At 50.6% G+C, this 24170-nt stretch overlaps 1 protein-coding gene across 1 annotated transcript in view; it reads right to left on the minus strand.

The window, feature by feature from the left end:
* Positions 1–24170, minus strand: part of PADI2 (peptidyl arginine deiminase 2) — a 58511-nt gene that overhangs the window by 26803 nt on the left and 7538 nt on the right. The window contains exons 2-4 of the mRNA XM_003356166.5: positions 16384–16567; positions 15439–15511; positions 6135–6196 (exon numbers count right to left, since the gene is read on the minus strand). Of these exons, the coding sequence (XP_003356214.1) occupies positions 6135–6196; positions 15439–15511; positions 16384–16567 (319 nt within the window). The remainder of the gene's footprint in view (positions 1–6134; positions 6197–15438; positions 15512–16383; positions 16568–24170) is intronic.

Here is a 24170-nt window from a genome sequence, read left to right on the forward strand (position 1 = left end):
CGAACCCCATTCCCATAAAACCGGAGCCTGCGAGCCTCGTGGCAGAGCAAGTCTCCTGGGTTCCCTTCCCCTGCTGCTCTCCACCCCGGCGCCCCTTCCCAGTAAAGTCTCCTGCTTTGTCAGAACGTGTGTCTCCTCGATAATTCATTTCCCAGTGTCCGACAAGAACCCGGTCTCTGACCCTAGAAGGGATCCCTCCTCCCCTTACAGATCTAGGACTAGAGAGCCCAGGAATGAAGCCACACACACTTATATGGCAATGAATCTATGACAAAGGAGGCAAGATTATACAATGGGGAAACGACAGCTTCTTCAATAAATGGTGTTGGGGAAACTGGACAGCTACCTGCAAAAGAGTCAAACTGGACTACTTTCTTACACCATGCACAAAAATAAATTTAAAACGGACTAAAGGAGTTCGCTGGTGGCTCAGTGGGTTAAGGATCCACTGTTGTTGAAACTGAGCAGGACCCTGTGGGGCTCCTGAGCACACAAGCCTTTCTGTGCCCCCATTGCTTGTTTTTAGGGAACAAGCTTCAGCCCCATGACCTTCCCTGAGTTCCAAAGGGCAGGTTCAAACAATTGCTAACCAGGAAGGGAGGGAATGCAGCGACAAGGCAGAAGCAGTCAAAAGACCATAATGCAGCTGGTTCCTCTTCAAGGAATATACATAACAATTCCTATACGTTTTTCTGCAGAACTAAACCCCCAACAAATGAAAACCTGAGAGGAGGACCATCAGAACCAGTCCTGGGGCTACTAAACATCAACTCTGAAGAAGAATGAAAGCTTGCATCTACCCTGATCCTTATCTGTGGCTTTATTTTCTACCCCCAAACTATAACACCACTTTATATTACCTCCCAAAGGAGGGTGCAATCTTTAGGGCATTAGCCTGCTGTGACCTCATTTGCCTGGCAAAACAATAGCTGTTCTGTTTTTTTTTTCTCCTTTGCCCCAAACTTTGTCTCCATGTTTCTATTCAGCACTGGTGGACACAGCCTGAGTTTCAGCAACATTGTTACTGCTGTGGTGGAAGTTAGATTCTTGGACTGGAAACTTCTGTATGTTGCAAGTGCAGGGAAAAAAAAAAAAAAAAAAAAAAAGATAAGAAAAAGGAATAAAGCCTTAAATGTGAGCCCTGAACCCATAAAACTCCTAGAAGAAAACATAAGCAGTATCCTCTCTGACATCAGTCTTAGTAATATTTTTTTTGCATCTCTCCTCAGGCAAATGCAACAGAAGCAAAAATAAACAAGTGGGACTACATCAAACTAAAAGCTTTTACGCAGCAAAGAAAACCATTAACAAAGTGAAAAGACAACCTACAGCATGGGAGAAAATATTGACAAACAATGTGACTGACAAGGGCTTAATTTCTAAAATATACAAATAGCTCGTACAAATCAATAACAAAAAAGCCAAACAACCCGATCAAAAAAGGGCTGAGGACCCAAACAGATATTTCTCCAAAGAAGACACAGTGACGGCCAACAAGCACATGAAAAGATGCTCAACATTGCTAACCATCAGAGAAATACAAATCAAAACCACAATATCTCCTCATACCTGTCAGAAGGGCTATTACAAAAAAGGCAACAAACAGCAAGTGTTGGCAAGCATGTGGAGAAAGGGGACTCGTGCACATTGGTAGGAACGAAAGTTGGTGCAGCCACTATGGAAAGCAGTAGAGAGATTCCTCCAAAAATTAAAAAGAGAACTACTATATGACCCATCAATTCCACACCTGAGTATTTATCCATAGAAAATAGAAATTCTAATTAGAAAAGACATATGCACCCCTATGTTGCTGCAGCATTATTTACGACAGCCAAGACATGCAAGCAACTTAAGTGCCCACCAACAGGTGAATGGATATAGAAGATGTGGTGTATATCTGCAATGGACTATTATTACCCAGCCATAAAGAAGAATGAAGTCTTGCCATTGGCCACAACATGGATAGACTTCAAGGGTATTATGCTAAGTGAAATAAGTCAGATAAAGACAAATACCAGGAGTTCCCGTCGTGGTGCAGTGGTTAACGAATCCGACTAGGAACCATGAGGTTGCGGGTTTGGTCCCTGCCCTTGCTCAGTGGGTTAACGATCCGGCGTTGCTGTGAGCTGTGGTGTAGGCCAGTGGCTACAGCTCCGATTAGACCCCTAGCCTGGGAACCTCCATATGCCGTGGGAGCGGCCCAAAGAAATAGCAAAAGACAAAAAAAAAAAAAAAAAAGACAAATACCATATGATTTCACTTATACGTGAACCTACAGGCTATACGTGAACCTTTAGGTCATAGGTGACCCTAAAAAAACAAAAGAATAAACATGACAAAACAGAAACAAGAGGCACAGCTACAGAAAACAGACAGGTGGTTGTCATCGGGGAGGGAGGTGGGAGGAGGAGGGAATAGATGAGGGAGATTAAGAGGTATAAATTTACAAAGTAAGCCAGTCATGGGTATGCAATGCACAGTGCAGGGAATACAGCCAATGATAATGTAATATCTTTGGTGACAGACGGTAACTAGATGATTGTGGTGATTATTTTGCAATGTATAGAAATATCAAATCACTATGTTGCGTAACAGGATTTAACATAGTGTTGTAGGGCAATTATGTTTCAAAAACAGACAAATGAACTCAGAGATTAAGGAGATCAGATTATCGGTTACCAGAAGCAGGGGTTGCAGGGACAGAGAACTGGATGAAAGCCAATAAAAGGTACAAACTTTCCGTTATAAGTAGGAGGGATGTGGTGTATCAAGTAATAAATATAATTAACACTGCTATATGTTACACAGAAACGTAGTTGTGAAGAGAGTAAATCATTTTTTTTTTTGGCCTCGCCTGCAGGGTCCCCAGGCAAGGGAACCCAAGTCGCTGCAGTGACAATGCCAAATCCGTAACCCGATGTTTGTTTGTTTGTTTGTTTTGTTGTTTTTTAATGGATGTATAGGTGATTTACAATGTCAGGTAAATCATGACACATTACATGGTTTCAGGTATATACAGCACAGTGATTCAGTTATCATGTATATGCACATAGATTCTTTTTCAGATTCTTTTCCCTTTTAGGTTATTACAAAATATTGAGTAGAGTTCCCTGTGCTATACAGTAGGTCCTTGTGGTTTATCTCTTTTATACTTGGTAGTGTGTATATGTTTGTTTGTTTTTTGTCTTTTTAGGGCCAAACCTGAGGTATGTGGAGGTTCCCAGGCTAGGGGTCCAATCAGAGCTATAGACGCCAGCCTATTCCAGAGCTACAGCAATGCCAGATCCGAGCCGCATCTGCAGCCTACACCACAGCTCACGGGCAACGCTGGATCCTTAACCTACTGAGCAAGGTCGGGGATCGAACCTGCATCCTCTTGGACGGATTTGTTTCCACTGAGCCTTGATGGGAAATCCCTGGTACTGTGTATGTGTTAATCCCATCTTCCGAATTTATCCCTCCCCCTTCTCCTTTGGTGACCATAAATTGTCTGTTGTGGGTCTATTTCTGTTTTGTAAATTAGTTCATTTGTATCATTTTTAAGCCGTATCATATGATTTTTGTTTTTCTCTGTCCAGCTTACTCCACTTAGTATGATCATCTCTAGGTTGAGAATAAATCTTAAGGACTCTTATCAAGAAAAAATGATTTTTTTCTATTTCTCTAATTTTGTATCTATATGAGATGATGGATTTCCAGTGAATTTAGTGTGGTAATAGTTTCCTTGTGTGTCTTTTTTTTTTTTTTTTTTTTTTTTTTAAGGGCTGCACCTGTGGCATATGGAAATTCCCAGGCTAGGGGTCGAATGGGAGCTGTAGCTGCAGGCCTATACCACAGCCATAGCAACTTGGGATCCGAGCCATGTCTGCGACTTACACTGCAGCTCACGGCCACGCTGGATCCTTAATCCACTGAGGAAGGTCAGGGATCGAACCCGTGTCCTCATGGGTACTAGCCACATTTATTACCACTGAGCCGCAAGGGGAACTGCCATACCCAGCCATTTTCAAACACGCTCCCAGGGCTCCAAATGGGACCTGTAAGGCGATCCATTTTCAACACTGCAGCCAGAGTGATAATTAGAACAAATGCCAACCAGATCATGTTGCTTTCCTGCTTTAAGCCGTGCCAGGGGCTCTCTGTTGACTTAGGATAAAACTCCAATCCCTAACTGTAGCCTGCAAGGCCCGGGGAGACCTGCCCACCTCTCCATCTGTACCCCCGACTGCCACATTCTCGCTCACTCTGCTTCTTCCAGGCTGGATGCCTCTTGTCTCCCCAAAGACTCCACGTGCTCTCAGACCGTGGTGTGCTGGTCCCTCCGCCTGGAATAATGTCCTGTCTCCCTTCCTCAGGCCAACGCCCCACCTCCTTCTGGTCATAGCATACCTGTCCCTTCTCCTAGCAGCCTCTGATTCTCCAGACCAGAACGGTTCCCGGGGTTGGGTCTTAGGGCACTGGACGCGCTCCTTCTGGGGATGACTTAGAACAGCCAGGTCACTCTTATTTAATGAGGGTCCTGGAGTTCCTGCTGTGGCTCAGTGGTAATGAACCCGACTAGTATCCATGAGGACGCAGGTTCAATCCCTGACCCCTTTCAGTGGGTTAAGGATCCGGCATTGCCACAAGCTGTGGTGTAGGTCACAGACTCGGTTTACATCCTGCACTGCTGTGGCTGTGGGGTAGGCTGGAGCTACAGATCTGATTTGAACCCTAGCCTGGGAACTTCCCTGTGTGGCAGGTGCGGCCCTAAAAAGCAAAAAAAAAAAAAAAAAAACCCCAAAAACCCCAACCCCCCCCAAAAAAACAAAGCAGGTCCCGCTCACTGGACTGTGGGCTCCCTGAGGGCAGGAGAGCTGCATTTCTCTCATTTTCTGCAACCCCAGGGTCTGACCCAGTCCTGAAACATCGGAGATGCTCAACGAATAGTTATGGGAGGAGAAAAGAAAATCCGAAACCTCACTGGCCCAGATGGAGGAAGTCTGTGTAAGTTCAGGTCCTCAGGGACTCTGTGACTCCTTAGCTCCTCAGGGGAGGTTGGTCACCTCCAGGGCCTCTGTGGTGCCTGCTGACAGGTGACTTGGCCATGGACACAGAGAATGTATGTGGGGGGCTGGCTTGGCTTCCTCTCGTGGCCTCAGGAAGGCAGGGATGGGGCAAAGCCCTTGGAGGAGCCTGGGGGAAGGGGCTCCCCAACAGGCTTGTGTCCCCTGGCAACCTGCAGAGTCTAAGCCCAGCTCTTAGGCCTCAGGCTTCTCATTGGGTTGTATTTATTGAGTTTTTAAAGTAGCCATCGACATACAATTTAAATCTTTAGATTGTTCTAAAAGGAACATATGCTTGGCAAAAATTAAAGTGATATAGAAGGGCAGAAAGTGGAAAAGAAGCAAGAGCTGGGATATACACAGAGCAAAACCAAAGGAGCTTCAAAACTGGGTTGAGGAAAAAGAAGGAATTAACAACAAAGAGAACGCAAAGCTGTCTGTCTGCACAAGTTAAAGATACACGAATGCCACACACTGCATGTTTCGCAAGAATCCCAGGAACAGAAAGTGATGCATTACAATCATTAAAGTGGTCCTTTCTGAGGGGCAGCAGGATGGGAGGGGGGAATGCAGGATCAAAGAGAATAAATGAATGAGTGACTAAATGACTAAATAAACACAGGAGGGGAGCTTGTGCTCACACCATGAAAGATGACATCCTTCTACTGTTTATGATTAATGCAATCTTCTGCTCCTGATGGCTCCCCCCAGCTCAGCTTTAAAATTAAAAAAAAAAAAAGAGGCAAAATAATAAGAGCAAATGTTTTGGCAGCACTTTCTCTGGGGCTGGACATTCATTCTTTGCAACACCTGTGTGAACAGGTGCCCCGTCCTGTGGATGGGGAAACGGAGACTCAGGAACCTGCTCTGTAGCTGAGTCGGTGGGCTTTGTCCTCGGTGTGTGTGTGTGTGTGTGTGTGTGTGTGTGTGTGTGTGTGTGTCTGGGAGTCTGTCTCCTCATCTGTAAAATGAGAGCAGTCTGAGCTTGCTGGGAGGACCATGGCTGCCTGCAGGACCCAGCCTGGGGCTCTGGCCCCTGGAAGCTCCCCCTCCCCCTCCCCCACCCCATCTGCCAGGATAGCGAGGTACCTTTTTTGGGTTGTTCTTCTCCACCACGCCGTCTCGGTCTGCATCCACATCCAGGGAGATCTCTGGGGACAGACGTACGGGTCAGTGGCTGAGCCTGCCAGAGCAGGTGGGGCAGGGATGGTAGACCTGTGGGACCAGGGTGCAGCTCCCCCATTCACCTGGTTCTCAGAAGGGGAGGGCCTTGCTCAGGTCATCTTGGCCAACCCCCTGCCTCAACGCCCCACTGCCAGATGGCACAAGCAGGTGCCATGAAGACTGGGCAGCTCACGGAGGGGCTGTCAGGTGGGGCAGGGATCTCCCACCCTTTACTGCTCCCCAGTCAAAGCTGGGTGGTGGGTGGGATGACCCTCAAGGGACAGATCTGGGAGCCTTGGTTCAGAGAGGCCGACTCACGGGCCCAGGGTCATGCATGTCATGCTAGCAGAACTGAAGCGAAGCTTGTATTTTGAAAACGTCCACAGGATTCCTTCCCTGACTTTTCTGGTCTGTCCTGGGCACGTGTGCTCTCGTGCATTTGTGCGTGTTCCTCTCCCAGAACTCCTGGTGGTCTAGACCCCACCTCTAAGGAGCAAGGACTTTGCTTTGGGTGGGAAACGGGGCCTTCAAACCCTCTCAATCTGGGAGTTCCCGTCGTGGCTCAGTGGTTAATGAATCCGACTAGGAACCATGAGGTTGTGGGCTCGATCCCTGGCCTGGCTCAGTGGGTTAAGGATCCAGAGTTGCCGTGAGCTGTAGTGTAGGTTGCGGATCCCATGTTGCTGTGGCTGTGGTGTAGGCCAGTGGCCACAGCTCCAGTTCGACCCCTAGCCTGGGAACCTCCATATGCCATGGGAGCAGCCTAAGAAATGGCAAAAAGGAGAAAAAACAAAACAAAACAAAAAAACCGCACAAAACCCTCTCAATCTGAGGGTGCCTGAGAGGCCAGGCCTCCAGATAGAGGATCCAGGGTGCGGTCCCTGTTTATCCTTGCTCTTGGGAAGGGACCTTCGCTATCCCCAGGCCTGCTGTGAGGACTCTGTGGGGCGGTGAAATGAGGCCCAGATTTAGCTTCAGACAGTGCTGGTTTTGAACCCTGATTCTCTGCTTAGAAGCTGTGTGACTCTGGGCTGGTCAGACAGTTTCCCTGAGCCCCAGTTTCTTTACCTGAAACATGGGGCCCTTTCCCGTTAGACTAATAGCCCTAAATGCAATAGGAGCCTCTACTGACATTTCGAGCCACATACTTTGCTGCTGTGGGACTGTCCTGTGCATTATAGGATGTTGAGCAGCGTCCCTGGCCTCTGCCCCTTGGATGCTCGTAAATCCTTCAGCTGTGACCACCAAAATGACTCCGGGTATTGCCAGATGTCCCTGGGGAGGCAACCTGGCCCCCTGAGTTAGACACTAACAGGGGAGTCGTTGGGAAAGGTGATGGGAGCAATGCACCGAACGAGACGAGTTGGGTCCAGGCCCAGTGGGCTCGGCCTCATGCTGAGCACGACTTGGGCCAAGGTAGCAGCTGGGTGGGAATGAATGGATTCCCGGTCAGTTCCCTTGGCAGGCGCGCTCTCCCCCCTGGAGAGATGGCACGCCTCCCCCCTCTCGCCTAAGTCCAGGGATTCTATTCAAGGCTTCCCTTTGCCCATAGCCCAGTTCCCTCCCAACCCTGAATGCTGCTTTTCTGGGTTGAGAATAAGGTGGGATGGGGGAGGCTTTAAGGGCTCCTGGTCCTTAGGAGAGGCAGTGCCACCCAGCTCAGCAGCCTCATTTTCAGATGTTGTAAGAAGTAATTATATAGGAAGGTCCCATGTGGCACAGTGGGTTAAAAATCTGGTGTCACCACACCTGTGGCACAGGTCTCAACTGTAGTGTGGGTTCGATCCCTGGCTTGGGAACTTGCACATGCTGTGGATGTGGCCAAAAAAATTTTTTATAAATTCCTTCCGTTGATCCCGTTCCTGCAGCAAATCACTGTGGAGCATCTAGTGTGTTCTAGGTGCTGCACGAGGCACAGGGACCAGTGGTGGGCAATCAGGGTGCAGTGCCTGCTCTCAAGAAGCCCCCAGTCCTATCAGATAAAATTACTGTTCCATTTTACAGGTGAGCAAATCCAGACTCAAGGATGTCATCTCTCAGCAAATAGGCACATGATCTGGGAGACTTCTCACCAACAGGCTAAGAATCCTAGGGAGAAAGCAGAGAAGGTGGCGCCACCTGCAACTGTTAGAGGCTGAAGGCTCAGAGGGAGGAATAATATTGATCTTGGCTCCCAGACCTTCACGAACTTTCCAGGTGGACACTCCCCAGGGAATGTCGCCTTCTGGGGAGGCTGGCTTCCTGAAACTCCTCCCTGGGGACCAGCTGCAGACCCAGCCTCCTCCAGGAATCACTCTTTGCTTTTCTTTTTTTTTTTTTCTTTGTCTTTTTGCTATTTCTTTGGGCCGCTCCCGCGGCACATGGAGATTCCCAGGCTAGGGGTCTAATCGGAGCTGTAGCCACTGGCCTACGCCAGAGCCACAGCAACGCGGGATCCGAGCCATGTCTGCAACCTACACCACAGCTCACGGCAACGCCGGATCATTAACCCACTGAGCAAGGGCAGGGACCAAACCCGCAACCTCATGGTTCCTAGTTGGATTCGTTAACCACTGCGCCACGACAGGAACTCCCACTCTTTGCTTTTCAAGATAACAGTCTTGCCATGTTCTCTGCTAAATCACGCCCCCTCCAGCCACCCGCACCTACAGATGAGGTGAAACCGAGGCATCCAGCAGGGCTGTGACCATGACGTCCCCAGGGACTGCAGAACCAGGGGTCCCACTCACATCTCTGGCTCCAGACTCCTGCCCTTGGCTGTTCTTTCCACTGACTCCCGCTGACCTCCTCCTTGGGCTGTTTCCAAAACCCAAGCCCGCCTTCTAAGACCCAGGACCTGCTCCCCAAAGGTCATTCCCAGAGGAGTTGGTCACATCCCCACCCTGGCAGCCGTGTGGCTTTCAACTCCAGTCTGCAAGCAACCACATTGCTGCTCCTATGGTGTGTCCATGAAAGCACTGGGTCACAGGAGAGAAATTATGAAGCTTTACTTTATTACCAATTTCTTAAATTAATTTTTTTTTCTTTTCAGGGCCGCACCTGTGGCGTATGGAAATTTCCAGGCTAGAGGTCGAATCAGAGCTGCAGCTGCCAGCCTACACCACAGCCACAGCAACCCCAGATCTGAGCTGCATCTGTGACCTACTCTGCAGCTTCAGGCCATGCTGGATCCTTAACCCACTGAACAAGGCCAGGGATTGAACCCGCATCCTCACCGACACTATGTCAGATCCTTAACCACCACCCCCTGCCCCCCGAACCACAACAGGAACTCCTTAAATTAAAAATTTTTAAATCAATGTAATATTGCACAAGTACAATCGGTACCAAATAGCTTCTAAAAAAATCCCAGCAGTTTCCTGCTCAGCCCACCCCCTCACCTGCCTAAGGCAATCTCTGTCACACTAGATAACAAGCTTATTGCTCTTTTTTGTTTTGTTTCATTTTTTAGGGCTGCATCTGAAGGCATATGTAGGTTCCCAGGTTGAATCGGAGCTGCAGCTGCTGGGCTACACCACAGCCATAGCAATGTGGGATCCAAGCTGAGTCTGCAACCTACACCACAGCTCACGGCAAAGCCAGATCCTTTTGAGGCAGATTATTAACTCAGGTCGTCAGGGTAGGAGCAAGGGCTTCGATGCCTTCTTTGATAGGGCCATTGATTAACATGTGTGGCTTAAGTGCTCCAGGAGGAACACCTCCACAGGCCTTGTTTTATTATAAGAAATATGCATTCCCCACGGACTTTGTTTACTATAGAAAATGTGAATCTCTAGCCCACTCCTCAACTGGTAAAAGAGGAATGAGAGGAATGGTAAAAGAAAAGGACAAAAAACCAAAAACCCCAAAGAACTTTCAGGACAGTTCCAACCCTGAAAGCCTTATTGGACAAGGACTGCTATAGGTAATTGAACAAGGCCAATGGGAGAAAAGTGCATCTTTCTGGACCCCACTTTGGTGTCTCTTTCCACCTTTAATAGATTAAAAACCTCTATAGGACAATAGAGAGAGGGAGATTCTTCTCCCCGCTCCCAGCAACCCGGGGAGCTATCTGCTTGCCTTTAATAAAGACTTTGCTTGCTTGCTGCCTGTGTGTTCGTGGAGTTCATTCTTCAACTGCCATGAACAAGAACCCAGATTCTGGTACCATCTTTCCAGCATCACTTTAACCCACTGAGTGGGGCCAGGGGTCAAACCTGAGACCTCATGGATCCTAGTTGGGTCTGTTTCTGCTGAGCCACAATGGGAACTCACCAAAGTTCTCATCCAGTAGCATTTTTTTTTTTTTTCTTTTTATGGCTGCACCTGAGGCATATGGAAATTCCCAGGCTAGGGGCTGAATCAGAGCTGCAGCTGAGGCTTGTGGCAACACCAGATCCTCAACCTGATGAGCGAGGCCAGGGATCGAACCCATATCCTCACAGACACTAATGTCATATTCTTGACCCACTGAGCCACAACAGGAACTCCGATTATTGCTCTTTCTTGGTTTGTTAAATTCAGACAAGTTTCACTGGGTTCCCATTTTGAAATTTGGCCATCACATAACTGGGCTCCCTTATCATCCACTTCCGGACCTTCTGTGGTGCTTCAGTTTCTTTCTTATGACCCTTGACCATCCACCCTCCACCTTCCCTTGGAACCCCCCTTGGGCTAGAAAGCCACCTCTGGAGGACTTTTCCCCTTTGAACCTTCCTCCAAGGTCCAATTTAACTAGATTCTGCTGGGGTCATCCTCGTGGGGACCAACAGGGCTGGCGTGGGCTGCCCCGGGCTCTGGGCTCCTGGGACGGCTCTGTCTTCCCTGGGGAAGAAGGGATCGGACATCTGTTTCAGGGCCTCTGGGCTCTAGACATTTCCCAGAGGCTCTGAATCCTACCTCAGCTCCCCAGAATAGCCCCAAGTGTCAGGTGGCACTTGGGGTGTGGGGCAGATGAACTGGAAATGTCACTGGGATTGGATTCAAGGCAGTCTGCCCTGAGAACGAAGACACAGAGGCCTTGAGACAGAGGCACAAGCGTTTTGGCGGGCCGCCGGTCCCCAGGGACAGTGGCAGGGTGCCTGGTCTTGCCTGACTGGGCAGAAGGACTCTTCCCCAACAGCCAGCTAGGGCAGCTACCCCGGGCTCTGGGGGGTGGGCATGAGGAATGAGATCTTTGGGTTGATGCTGAAAATTCTTTTTCTTTTGTCTTTTTAGGGCCACACCGAGGCATGTGGAGGTTCCCAGGCCTACCCCACAGCCACAGCAACGCCAGATCTGAGATGCGTCTCTGACCTACACTGCAGCTGATGGCAACACCAGATCCTTAACCCACTGAGCGAGGCCAGGGGCTGAACTTGCGTCCTTATGGATACTGGTCGGGTTCATTACTGCTGAGCCGTGACAGGAACTCCCGATGACAAAAATTTTTAAGGCTCGTGTCTGCCTGCTGCTCCTGTTGCCAGGACCACAGCAACGAGGGTGAGACTCTGTCTCCCTCCATGGACCCTCCCCTCCCACGTTCTCCTTTAACAGGGAGGGCTCCGCAAATCAGCCCAAACTGGGAGTTCCTGCTGTGGCTCAGTGGGTTAAGAACGCTACATAGTATCTGTAATAGATGCCGGTTCAATCCCTGGCCTTGTTCAGTGGTTTAAGGATCCGGTGTTGCCAAAAGCTGCAGCATAGGTCACAGATGTGGCTCGGGGATTTGGAGTTGCTGTGGCTGTGGCCTAGGCTTCAGATGCAGCTCTGATTCGACCCCTAGCCTGAGAACATCCATATGCTACAAGTGTGGCCATAAAAAGAAAAAGAAAAATCAGCCCTAACTGGGGGCTTGGAGGCCCTCAGGCATCAATTAACTCAAAACTGGCATTTTATAGTTGGGAAAAAGTGAGGTTTAGAGGGACTGGGCAGATCGCAAGTTTTTGGCAGGACCAGGCCAAGCCCCCCAGCCTGATCTGGCCAAGGGCATCAAGGTTTCATCCTCAAATCTCGGGAGGAAGACTGAAGCACAGTAAGATTTTCCCAGCTTTACCCGAGCGGAGAGAAAAATGGGCGATGCCCAGAGGGAGGGAGAACAGCAAGGAGCATCCACTGAGCCCCTCGGCCATGCCAGACCCTCAGGATGCTCCATCCTGGGAGCCCGTATAAGCACTGTGCACGGCTGCACCGTGAACCTCATCTCTCAGACGAGGAAACTGAGGCTCGGCAGGTGGTGCTCACAACGCTGCTGGAGGGGCAGAGCCAGAGCTTAAGACTCATTCCTGTCCACTCTGGAGCCAGGGATTTTTCTGCTCCCTGTGGTCTCAGGACAGGACTAGGGTAAGACGGATTCAGATACATTTTTGGGGGCCAGGCCCACCATTCTGGGACATTCAGGGTGTCCCTGCCTCTGAGGCGCTGTCCTGGAATGATCACACAGGGCGTGGGGCTCAAGGGCTCCTGGGATAGATGCTGAGGGAAGAGGGACCCGGAGGGTTCAGATAGACCCGTGGGTCCCACGGGAGTCCCAGTTTGCAGCAGGGTCCCTGGTGGTACAGGAAACGTAAGTTTGATAGGTCTTTCTTTCTTTCTTTCTTCCTTTTTCTCTCTCTCTTTCCTTCAGCTGTGCCTATGGCATGTGCAAGCTCCCAGGCCAGGGATCAAACCCACACCACAGCAGTGGCAATGTCATATCTTTAACCCGCTGAGCCACCAGGGAGCTCTGAGTGAGTTTTTCACAAAGCTTTATTTCTAGAGTTCCTGTTGTAGCTCAGCGGGTTAAGAACCCAACAAGTATCCATGAAGATGAGGGTTCAATCCCTGGCCTTGCTCAGTGGGTTAAGGATCAGTGTTGGCACAGGCTGTGGTGTAGGTCACAAATGTGGCTTAGATCTGATTTTGCTGTGGCTGTGGCCGACAGCTGCAGCTCTGATTCGACTCCTAGCCTAGGAACTTCCACATGCTGCAGGTGTGGCCCTAAAAAGAAAAAAAAAAAAGCTTTCTTTCTGCAGTGGAAATAACCGTCCTTTTGTTCTGAGATTATGCCCTATTTTTGAGGTGTTAAAAGGATGGTGATAACTGACAGCAATTTTTTTTTTTTTCTTTTTAGGGCTGCACCTTCCGCATATGGAGCTAGGGGTTGAATCAGAGCTACAGCTGCTGGCCTACACTACAGCCATAGCAATGCGGGATCCAAGCTGAGTCTGTAACCTACACCACAGCCCATGGCAATGCCAGGGATCAAACCTGAATCCTCATCGATTCTAGTTGGGTTTGTTACCGCTGAGCCATGAAGGAGCACCTGCAAATTGTTTTTATTATTTTCTTTTTGGCCAAGCATCAAAATTGTCAGGATTATTCTCTTTTTGGGTGGGTGGAGAAAGGGGGACATTTTACTGGTCCTCGGAGCTTAAGTATCGGAAACTCGTGGCAGTGAAAGAAATAATTGTTCAGTGAGAGCCGAGCCTCGGAACCTTCGAAGGATGAGCCTGGCCATTCGTCACGGGTGGATCTGGTAACGTCTGGAGCCTCAGTCCTGCTGCATCCCCAGAGGGTTCCCCTGAGCACAAGCTGCACATTTTTCTAGCCCAGTCCTGCCTCCTTCTCCCTGATTTTGCGTCCATCCTAAATCGGCTTCAGTGGACTCTCCTTAGCGGTGGAGTCAGTCCCCTGGGGCCTCCCTCCTCTGCCAGGCCTCCGGTCACTGCCCTTCCCGTTCATGTCCTCAGGTGTCCCTGTCTCTGTGGGATTAAGTTTCCTCCCAGACGGTCATCTGAGACAAGCTGGGGGCTCTGGGTGCCTGTGAGCTTCATCCACGTGCCAGTCCTCGGCTGCGAGGCAAGAGGTTTCGGTTTTATCTCCCCAGGCCCCCCAGGTTGTCCCGAGGACCCCCCCACCTGCCCAAGGCTGGGCACTCGCTCCCTCGGTGCCCCAAGAAGGGCCGGTGACCAGCAATTGAGCCCACCTGGGAATAAACTCAGACGTGGGCGAGCATGGCTGCTGAGCCTGTTTCGGTGGCTGAAAGTACAGGGTTGGAGAAGGAGGGGCAGGGGTGGGGACTGGTTGTTTTGTGGGGGCAGTTCTGAGAGCCCTGGAGGATGTGAAATACTGAAAGGGCTGGGAGTCCCACAAACTGCTTTCAGATGCTCTGGCCTCAGGCAAGTTTTTACTTATTTGTTTTACTTTTTAGGAGCCTTGGTTTTCTCATCTGTAAAATGGGGACAATAACAGTGTGTATTCCTGGAATAGAGGTAAGAAGAGATTGAGATCCTGACAGTAAAATGTACCTGACACACTGTAGGTGCTCAATAAATGCCACTTCCTCACCAAAGCCCTGGACACAGTGCAGGTGTTCAGTAAACAGACAAAATCATGTTATCTTGAAAGCCCTCAGCGCATAGTTGACTCTCCGTAACTGGTAGCTCCCCCCGCCTGCCATGTGGCCACTCTGTCAACAATAAACTAAGGCTGGATGGACAAAATGACCCACTGAAATGTCTTCCTGGCTTAAACACTATATGATTCAAAATTTATTTATGTAGTTGTTTAGGCCGAGCCTGTGGCATGTGGAAGCATGCCAGGGATCAAACCTGCACCACAGCAGTGAGCCGAGCCAGTGACAATGTCAGAGCCTTCACCTGCTGGGTCACCAGGGAACTCCTCTATGATTTAACATTTAAAGAAAAAAAGTAATACCTTCACTGCAGAAGAGTCGAGTGAGTGAAGCTTCAGCAGACCACATCTCAGGTGCCCTGGCACCCAGGGTAGGGGAGTGGGGTGCAAATGGAAAGAACCGAGGAGGGGAACAATCCTGAGTTCTGAACCCAACCTGCCATTGAGTTGCTGTGTGACTTCGAATGAGTTCCTAACCTCTCTGGGCCCCAGTGTCCTTACGAATCAAATGAAGGGCTTGGACTAGGTGAGTTAAGGACCTAGGTTGCATCTTTGTGCCCCCGGGGCTGCGTCTGGGGAAGGCAAGGACAGATCTAGGATTGCCCAGGACAGTGCAGGCTTTGTAGACATGTCATTTCTCACTATGAGAGGCAAGCTCTTCTCCAGGCTGCAGGGGAGAGGTGGCCTCCAGCAGCATCTCCCACTCCAGGACAGAAGGGCCTGGGCATGTGTGGTGTCACTCCTCCAGCCCGCATTATTCGGAGGAAGCTCTGATTGCCAGATCTGTAGCTCTGAAAACAGGCCAGGTGCTGCTGAGAAGGGCAGCAATGCCAGCCCCTGGAACCAAGGCACCCAGGCCGTAGGCATGCCAACTCACCAATAGCCGTGAGGAAGAGCCCGGCCTGGTCGATGGGGGTGATCCCTTCTTCCTCATAGTAGTTGACGGTGACCTTGAAGGGGAAGGAGCACATGGGGAGGGGGAGAAGAGCAGAGATCACAGATTACAGGCAGGAAGACCTGCAATGAGCATCTTCCTTCCTCACACCGCACAGCCTATCAAACCTCTCTAAACACTGGACCCCCTCTCCTCCAGGAAGCCCTCCTGGATTGATGGGCTGTTTCTCACAGATTATGCAACTAGTTAGGGGACACCCCTCTCTCAGGGTGTATCCAGGGTGCACCCTGCTGTCTGTGGAGCCCCCACATCTGCCATGGTGCATGTCTAGCTCCTGCTAAGCAACTGGGGGGCTTAGGTTGTTCTCACTGGATGATGCCCAGCGCCATCACTGCCATGGGGCACACAGTGAAGTTCCTAAGTAGAGAAGGCAGAGGAGAGAGAGTCTGGTCTTGGCTCTCCCACTTGGGCAAATCACTTTGCTTCATGGGCCGCTCAGCACCCATTTGAGACATGATGAGACCAAGGATGTTTGCGGTTGTCACGTCCAGTGGTTCTCAGTTCATCATTCAGCAGCTTGAGATTTAATCATCCTGTGGTCTAACACCAGGCTAATAACGGTAGGTGTTTATTGAGCATCTGAAACGTGGCAAGTCCGAACTGAGATATGATACAGGTGTGACATGCGCACCAGATTTAAACTTGGTGTAAAAAAAGAAAGTAAGCGCTCTCATCACTATTTTTTATGTTGCTAGCATGTTGAAAGGATAATATTGAAGGCCACCTGTTTCTTTTTGCTCTTTTAAGGTGGTGGTTCGAAAACTGAAAATGACATATGTGGCCTGTGTTCTGCTTCCATCGACCAGCCTGTTCTGGTCCAGCCTGGCTCGATGCCTGCGTGGCCCCGGGTTCCCACGGCCCCGGTACCTTGTCGCTGCTGGCCTCGGTGCTCGCCTGGTTCATGGTGAGCCGCAGTGTGGTGCTGGGAGAGAGAGGCCAGCGCTGTTTGCCGTTGGTGGCCACCTCCTCCGCCTGCCCGTCGTGCACCACCTCCACTCGCACGCGCTCTGAGTGCTTCAGGCTGAAGGTTTGGGCCCCCGCTGGGGCCGCGCTATAGAGGGAGAGGACAGCCGGTCAGGAGGACCCCTGGCCAGGTGGGGCCAAGGGCTTCAGGAGGAGATTCCTGGAGCCATGAGGCTGCAAGGACCCTCCCAGGCTGCCTGGTCTGGGTGGGGTGAACCCCAAAGGACCCAGCTGTAATCGCCTGGTGGTGACGAGGTCACTTAGTAAAAATACAGATTCCTTGGGCCAGTCTTGTACCCTCTGAGTCATCATGTTTCACGGGCTGGGGCCTGGGGCCCTGAATGTTTAACCAGCTTCCTGGTGTTTCTGATGGGCAACCAGCTTTGGAGCCACCTGGTCCTGTAACGGTGGAGGTCTGAGGCCCAGACAGAGGAATGAACTTGCTCTAAAGATAGCCTAGAACCTTGTCTCCCAAGCCCTATCCAGTGTCTGAGCTGGAGGCTAGGAGAACTCAGCAGATAGCAAGGAGGCAGGAGTCAAGGCCCTGGGTTTGCACAGAGATGGAGCCTGGAACTCCAGCCTTAAAGGAGCGAGGGTGGTCTGCCTCCCTCACAAAGACCCCATCTTCCTGCCACAGCTTCTGTAGCTTGGAATTCCTTAGAGTCAGTCATTCCTTAAAGGGTGGGGGACTTGTTGGAAAATAATTTTGGAATTCTTGAAAAGCCTTGAAATTTCAGGGCAGGAAACAAACGGGTTTGACCTCACTGCCAGAGACTGAATGTTTGTGTCCCTCTAAATTCAGTGTTGAGGGAGTTCCTGTTGTGGCTCAGTGGAAACAAGCAACTAATATCCAGGAGGATGCAAGTTCAATCCCTGGCCCTGCTCAGTGGGTTAAGGATCCGGCATTGCATTGAGCTATAGTGCAGGTCACAGACATGGCTCAGATCTGGCATGGCTGTGGCTGTGGCATAGGCCAGTAGCTGCAGCTCTGCTTTGATCCTAGCCTGGAGCGTCCATATGCTGCATCTGCAGCCCTGAAGTAAATAAAATAAAATAGAATAAAATAAAAAAAATAAAACTGTCTCTAACTTTGGGTTGACAAAAAATTAATAGTCAATCTAAGAAATAGAAAATTAAAAAAATAAAAATAAACAAATTCAGTGTTGAAGCCTCAACCTCCAATGTCTTTGAAGGTTGGGCTTTGGAAGATAATTAAGGTTAAATGAAGTCACGAGAGGAAGGTTCTCATCCGAGAGGACAGGTCACCTTGTTGGAAGAGTCAGAGAGAAAGAGAGCTCCCTCTCCACATGCACCAGGGAAGGGCTGCGTGAGCCCACAGCCAGAAGGCAGCTGGCTTCAAGCTGGAAGTGTCCTCACCAGCACCCAGCCATGCTGGCACCCTGACCTCAGACTTGCAGCCTCCAGAACGGTGCGAAATACATTTTTGTTTTTAAGCCCCCGAGCCTGTGGGATTTTATTTCAGCAGCTCAGATTAAGACACTGGCTTAAGGGGAGATAACAGGAAAGACAGGGAGAGAGAGAAGGAAGATGCCCAGGGCTGACCATTTGGCTGAATCTCCAGCCCCCGGTGTGAAGGTTCCTAAAGGCTGAAGAGGGGTCACAGGGATTTGGGGTGGCTTCTCATGAGACTTGGGACCAAGCTATAGGTACAAGTGTCTGCCTCAGGGGCACATCTGCTAATTTTGAAGGCCTGGTGCCCTTGGGCTCCAGAAGAGTCCTCTGCTGGGATTGGCCATCAGAATGCTTAGGCTTTGGTTTGGGTTTGAAGGCTACAGCTTTATGGATCCCATTCCCAGAGTCTGGTTGGTAGGATGGAGGCACGGCTGGGGCAGCTGGGGTTAGCAGTGGCCACGGCTGAAAGATTTAGACCAGTGGTTCTCAAAGTTCAGATGCAGCAGTGGCAGCAGCATTACCTGGAAGGCTTATCAAAACACGGACTGCCAGGCCCCATCTCAGAGTTTCAGATTCAGCAGGTCTGGAGTGGGGCTTGAGAATCTGCATTTCTACCGTGTTTCTGGAAACTGTTGGTGCTGCTGGTCCAGGGGCCACACTTTGAGAACCACTGGTCAAGACGTGAAGCAATGCCCTCTGGTGCTTAGAGCCCTGGGATGGGATGGCCAAGGGTCTGCGTGTGAGTCTGTAGAGGCCACCAGGCAGGGTCCCTGCCATCCAGGCCATAGACTATGGGGGATACTGGCACAGTAACTACTGGTCTCAGGCATTGGCAGGCGAGAGTGGGCAAGGGTCTGGCAGCCCGTGCCCACCCCTGGGAAAGGAGTTCTTAAAAAAAGCTCCAGAACCACTGTTTCTTTTTTTCTGTCTTTTTGTCTTTTCTAGGGCCACACCCGTGGCATATGGAGGTTCCCAGGCTAGGGGTCTAATCAGAGCTGTAGCCACAAGCCTACACCACAACCACAGCAACACCAGATCTGAGCCGCGTCTGAGACCTACACCACAGCTCCGGATCCTTAACCCACTGAGCAGGGCCACGGATTGAACCCTCAACCTCATGGTTCCTAGTCGGATTCATTAACCACTGCGCCACGATGGGAACTCCCTAGAACCACTGTTTCTTGTCTACACCCCCAACCCCACTTTTTTTTTTTCTTTTCATGACCGCACCTGTGGCATATGGAAGTTTCCAGGCTAGGGGTCAAATCAGAGCTGCAGTTGCCAGCCTACATCACAGCCACAGCAATGCCACATTCATAACCTACTGACCGAGGCCAGGGATTGAACCCGCATCCTCATGGATACTAGCCGGGTTCATTTTCACTGAGCCACAACGGGAACTCTCTTGTCTGTCGCCTTCTGAACTCCCAGCGCACCATGGGGACACTGGCTAATTTAAGGCTGTGACACTTGTCTGCTGCTGCCCTCTCTTCAACACCATCGTTAGGAGAGGCATGGTGTCCGCGCGGAAACCCTGGTTTAGGGGTACATGTGCAGAAGATCTGAGTTCAAATCCAATTTTGCCACTGACTTGCTGAGGGGGGTCTTCTGAGTGTCCATTTTCTGACCCATAAGATGCAGGATGACTACCCATCCCTCCTGTCCCACAGGCCTTCGGGGGTGGGGGATATACCTGCACTTTGCCTCACGGTGTTACCACCAGGTGTCTGTCCTCTAGACTGTAAGCCCCCAAGGCCAAGGTCTGGTCTCCTCCAGAGCAGAGCACAGGGCTGGCTGGACACATCATATCCAGCAAAGAGGTGAACCTTTTTAAAAAGCCAAGCAGCATATCCCACAAGGAGGGGTGGGTACCTGCGTAAGACGTTTTAGGTGGCACATGGATGCTCAATTTATGTTTTTTTTTTGGTTTTTATTTATTTTTTGCCCACACCTGCGGCATGTGGAGATTCCTGGGCCAGGGACTGAACCTGCACCACAGCAACCACCTGGGCCGTTACAGTGACAGCACTAGATCCTTAACCCGCTGCGCCACAGGAGAACTCCTGGATGCACAATTTAAAAGAACACTTATGTATTTTTATTGGTCATGCCGGTGGCATGTGGAAATTCCCGTGCCATGGGCAGTAACCAAAGCCATAGCAGTGATAACACTGGACCCCCAATGCACTGAGCCACCAGGGAACTCCTTTTCTTTCTCCCTCTCTTCCTTCCTCCTTCCCAGACTTACATTTTTTTTTTTTTTTGTCTTTTTGTTGTTGCTATTTCTTGGGCCGCTCCCACGGCACATGGAGGTTCCCAGGCCAGGGGTTGAATCGGAACTGTAGCCACCGGCCTACGCCAGGGCCACAGCAACGCGGGATCCGAGCCGAGTCTGCAACCTACACCACAGCTCACAGCAATGCCGGACCGTTAACCCACTGAGCAAGGGCAGGGACCGAACCCGCAACCTCATGGTTCCTAGTCGGATTCGTTAACCACTGCGCCACGACGGGAACTCCTCCAGACTTACATATTTATTAAGTGTATTTTTATGGCAATTGATAAAGGCTTGGCATTTATAGTAATAATATAAGATCTCCACTTTAAAAAGACATAAGAAAAATATGAGTTGGTTTAAAGAAAAATATTTAAGCTAATGGTACTAGAGGTAGAATATAGTTTTGATAAAAACCATGGGAGTCTGGGCCATTGTGGACTCAGGTCTGGGAGACATTCCTTTAGTGTAAGACCTGCCTTTGACCATCAACCTGCTAGGTGGCCTTGGGCAAGGAGCTTGTCCTGTTTCATCAAGTGTAAAAATGAGAAGATGGGACCAGGTCAGAGGTGGCTGGAGTCCAGGGAGAGCGGGGGTGGGAGTGGGGGAGGCCTGGACAAAGGGATGGGGGAAGGAGGCGCTGAGAAGCTGGGGATCTCTCTGCAGGATCCCCATCCCTCTGTAGCCAGAGCCACTATTATTTTATCTTGTTTTATATACTGGGTTTCTGCCTCCAAGTCTATTTAGAAAAAAAGGCTTTACAAACCCACAGGGTGGGAAGATCTTTTAGGGCCCCCGACCTTGACAATAGCTGCTGTAAGTGATGCTTCTTGCTGCCTTCATCCCTCTGAGCCAGTGAGAAACTGGAGGCCCCAGGGGCTCTGGGGTTAATACCCCACCCACACTGGAGCTCCACGGCCCCACCCCCTCCCACCCCAGCACCCGCCCTGAATGGAGCTGAGCAAACAGCTATTCTTAGAGCTGCTCTGGCAGAAGCAACAAAGGCGTGGATTGTGCCCTGTGGATCCTGCTGACTGCCTCCCTCCCCAGGATGAATCTCTCAGAATTCCCCACAGAAACCCAAGAGCCAGGGGCTGTGGGTGTCTTGATTGGAGGCTGCAGGGAGAGTCAGGAACGTATAGAGGGAAGGGTGGCAGAGGGAGCTGAACAGGGATGGTGGAGGCCATGATCTCCTGCTTTCGGGAGAGAGGTTAAAAACAGGCTAGGGCCACGTCTGTCTGCCCACCATCACCATGGCCCAGCACCCAGGATATGGCCATGCTCAATATGTATTTTGGTAATAAATGAATGAATGGACCCTCCCTTTGTGCGTGCGTGCGTGCATGTGTGTGTGTTTTAATGGCCGCACCCACAGCATGTAGAAATTTCCGGGTCAGGGATCGAATCTGAGCTGTAGCTGTGGCTGTGGCAGTGCCAGATCCTTAACCCACTGCACAGGGCCGGGGATTGAACCTGAGTTTCCACAGTGACCTGAGCCCCTGCAGTCGGATTCTTAACCTGCTGCCCAACAGCAGACCCTCTTCTTGGTTTCCCAAACTGTATTACCAGAGTAGTTAAAAAAAAAAAAAAAAGAAATCAGGTTTCTTGCCTGCTTGAAAATGTTCAGTAGCAATTCCTCATCTACCTTATAGTGAAATCCAACCTCTGTAGCCTGGGGTTCACCCAGTGGCATTTAGCCACCACATCTCGACTCCCTAGCCTCACTTCCTGTAACTCCTCCCACCCTCTCAACTCCCTGCAATGTGTCATCTTAGCATACACTTTGTAGATGCTGTTCCTTCTACCTGTAATGCTTTTCCCTGTCTTCTTTGCCTGGCAGCTGCCTACCCCTCCCTGAGGATGCGACTCAATCAATCTGTCTCCATCCATGTTTATTTTCCCTCGGGGCAGTTATCTCCTTGAAGGTGGGGACTGTATTTTCTTCTTGGGTCTGTAAGTGGCTTAGCACAGGCAAACAGCAAGTTAATGTTCCAGGAAGTGCTGAAGAGAGGGCTTGCGTCTCCGGGCATGCACTCCCTCAACACGTATTTATTGAGCACTTACTACATGGCAGGTGTTGGAGGCTGAGCAAAAAAGATGTGCTTGGGGCCCATGGAGCATATATTCTGGTGGAAGAGGAAGACTTGAGGGATTACACAATTAATTATGTTACACAATTAATTATGTGATTATAGCTGTGATAATTGCTGTAAAGGAGGAATATGGGGTTCCCGGAGGTCCTGGCCTGGAGGTGAAGAAAGGATTCCTGGAGGAGGCGGCATTTGAGTCGAGGTTTAAATTTTACCCTCTGCGCGATGGACAATAATTAATTAGATCAGCGGTTCTGAGATTTGAGTTGCATCAGCATCACCTGAAGGGCCGGTTAAAAGACAGGTTGTCAGCAGGTCTGGGGTGGGGCCTGAGAAACTGCATTTCTTCCCCCTCCCACTTTGTTTTATTTTTTAACATTTTTGGCTGTGCCAGCAGCATGCAGAAGTTCCCGGGCCAGGGACGGAACCCAAGCCACAGCAGTGACAATGCCAGGTCCTTAACTGCTAAGGCCACCAGGGAACTCCCTCCTCTCAACTTTATTGAGCAGCAACTGAGAAATAGAATTGTATATATTTAAAGTGTATAACACCGTGATTTGACTTCCATAAAGAATGGGAGGCAAGTGCATTGCTGACAAGCTCCCAGTGCTGCTGTTGCTGGTCCAGGGACCGATTTGAGAACCGGAGCATTGGACAAAAAGAGGAGAGGAAGAGGAGCAGAGGTGTCAAGCAGCAAGGACAGCCTGGGTGCTGGCCCAGCATGTTTGAGAAATGGGAAGGAGGTAATTGAGGCTGGAGTTGGTGAGGGAGGGTGCTGGGAGAGGACCCAGGTCTTGGCAAGGAGCTGGCCTTTGCCCCGAGGGCACTGAACCTTCTGAGCAGGGGACACATGGCCCTTTCTGCACAGGACACAGATCCCCCAGGGTGCAGGGTGGGGAACTGATTCAGGAGTAATAGGGGATGTGGGGGAAACCAGTGAGAACAAGTGAAAGGTGACTGCAGCTGTCCCAGTGAGTGACGGTGGTGCATGGACAGGACTGGGTGGTGGCTGTGGAAATGGAGAGAGATGGCAGGTTGGGTGGCATCAACGGAACGCTGAGCAAGATGGGAAAGTAGCGTCCGCTGTAGAAGTGGGGTGTTCCCTGAGCTCAGCCCAGGGGAATTCTGGGCAACATGACCTAACATCTGCTCAGCCGCTGTGTGGCCTCTGGTCTTGGTTCAGTCCGTGGGCAGGGTTGGCAGCGTGGCCTCGCAGGGCTGCAACGTTCACTCAGCCCCAGACCTGAGGCTGGGACGTGCCTGCTGCTCACTGGCATCTGGCCTTCTCAGCTTGTCCGCCTGCCCCGGGCCTCGTTAACACCAGCGGGGCTGACTTCACAGTGAACCCAGCTCCTGGCAGTCTGGGTGTGACATCCTGTCCTCAGGTCTTTGCGGGAATCCGAGGGGGCTGGTGGGTGCCAACCTGGCGTGCAACCCCGGGGCGCGCACCTTCCAGGAGCTGCCTGGCATGGCGGTGGCGGCGGGACCCCTGAGGTGGGTAGCTGGCCTGGACAGAGATCGGTGGAGGCAAACCATGACTTTTGTCTTGGGCCAGCCTCCTTCTGCGCTGGTAGGTTCAGCAGACTCTCCCACTAGGCACTGGTGCCCCAGCTGCCCAGGGGCCCGCTCCTTAGGGGAGAAACAATCTAATCTATGGTCATTCCCTCCCCAGACACCGTTAGAGGCTCCCCACTGTCTGCAGAACAAATTCTAATGCTTGAGCCTGGCATTCAAAGCCCTGGTTTAGACTTATCCACTCTTTTTTTTTTTTTTTGTCTTTTTAGGGCTGCACCTGCAGCATATGGAGGTTCCCAGGCTAGGGATCCAATCAGAACTACAGCTGCCAGCCTACACCACAGCTCACAGCAACGCCGGATCCTTAACCCACTGAGCAAGACCCGGATTGAACCTGC

The sequence above is a fragment of the Sus scrofa genome, chromosome 6 (assembly GCF_054392235.1).
Source record: "Sus scrofa isolate SSC_HxYL_T2T_F1_AM1 chromosome 6, Sscrofa_HxYL_maternal_Yorkshire_Landrace_v2.0, whole genome shotgun sequence".
NCBI classification, from domain to species: domain Eukaryota; kingdom Metazoa; phylum Chordata; class Mammalia; order Artiodactyla; family Suidae; genus Sus; species Sus scrofa.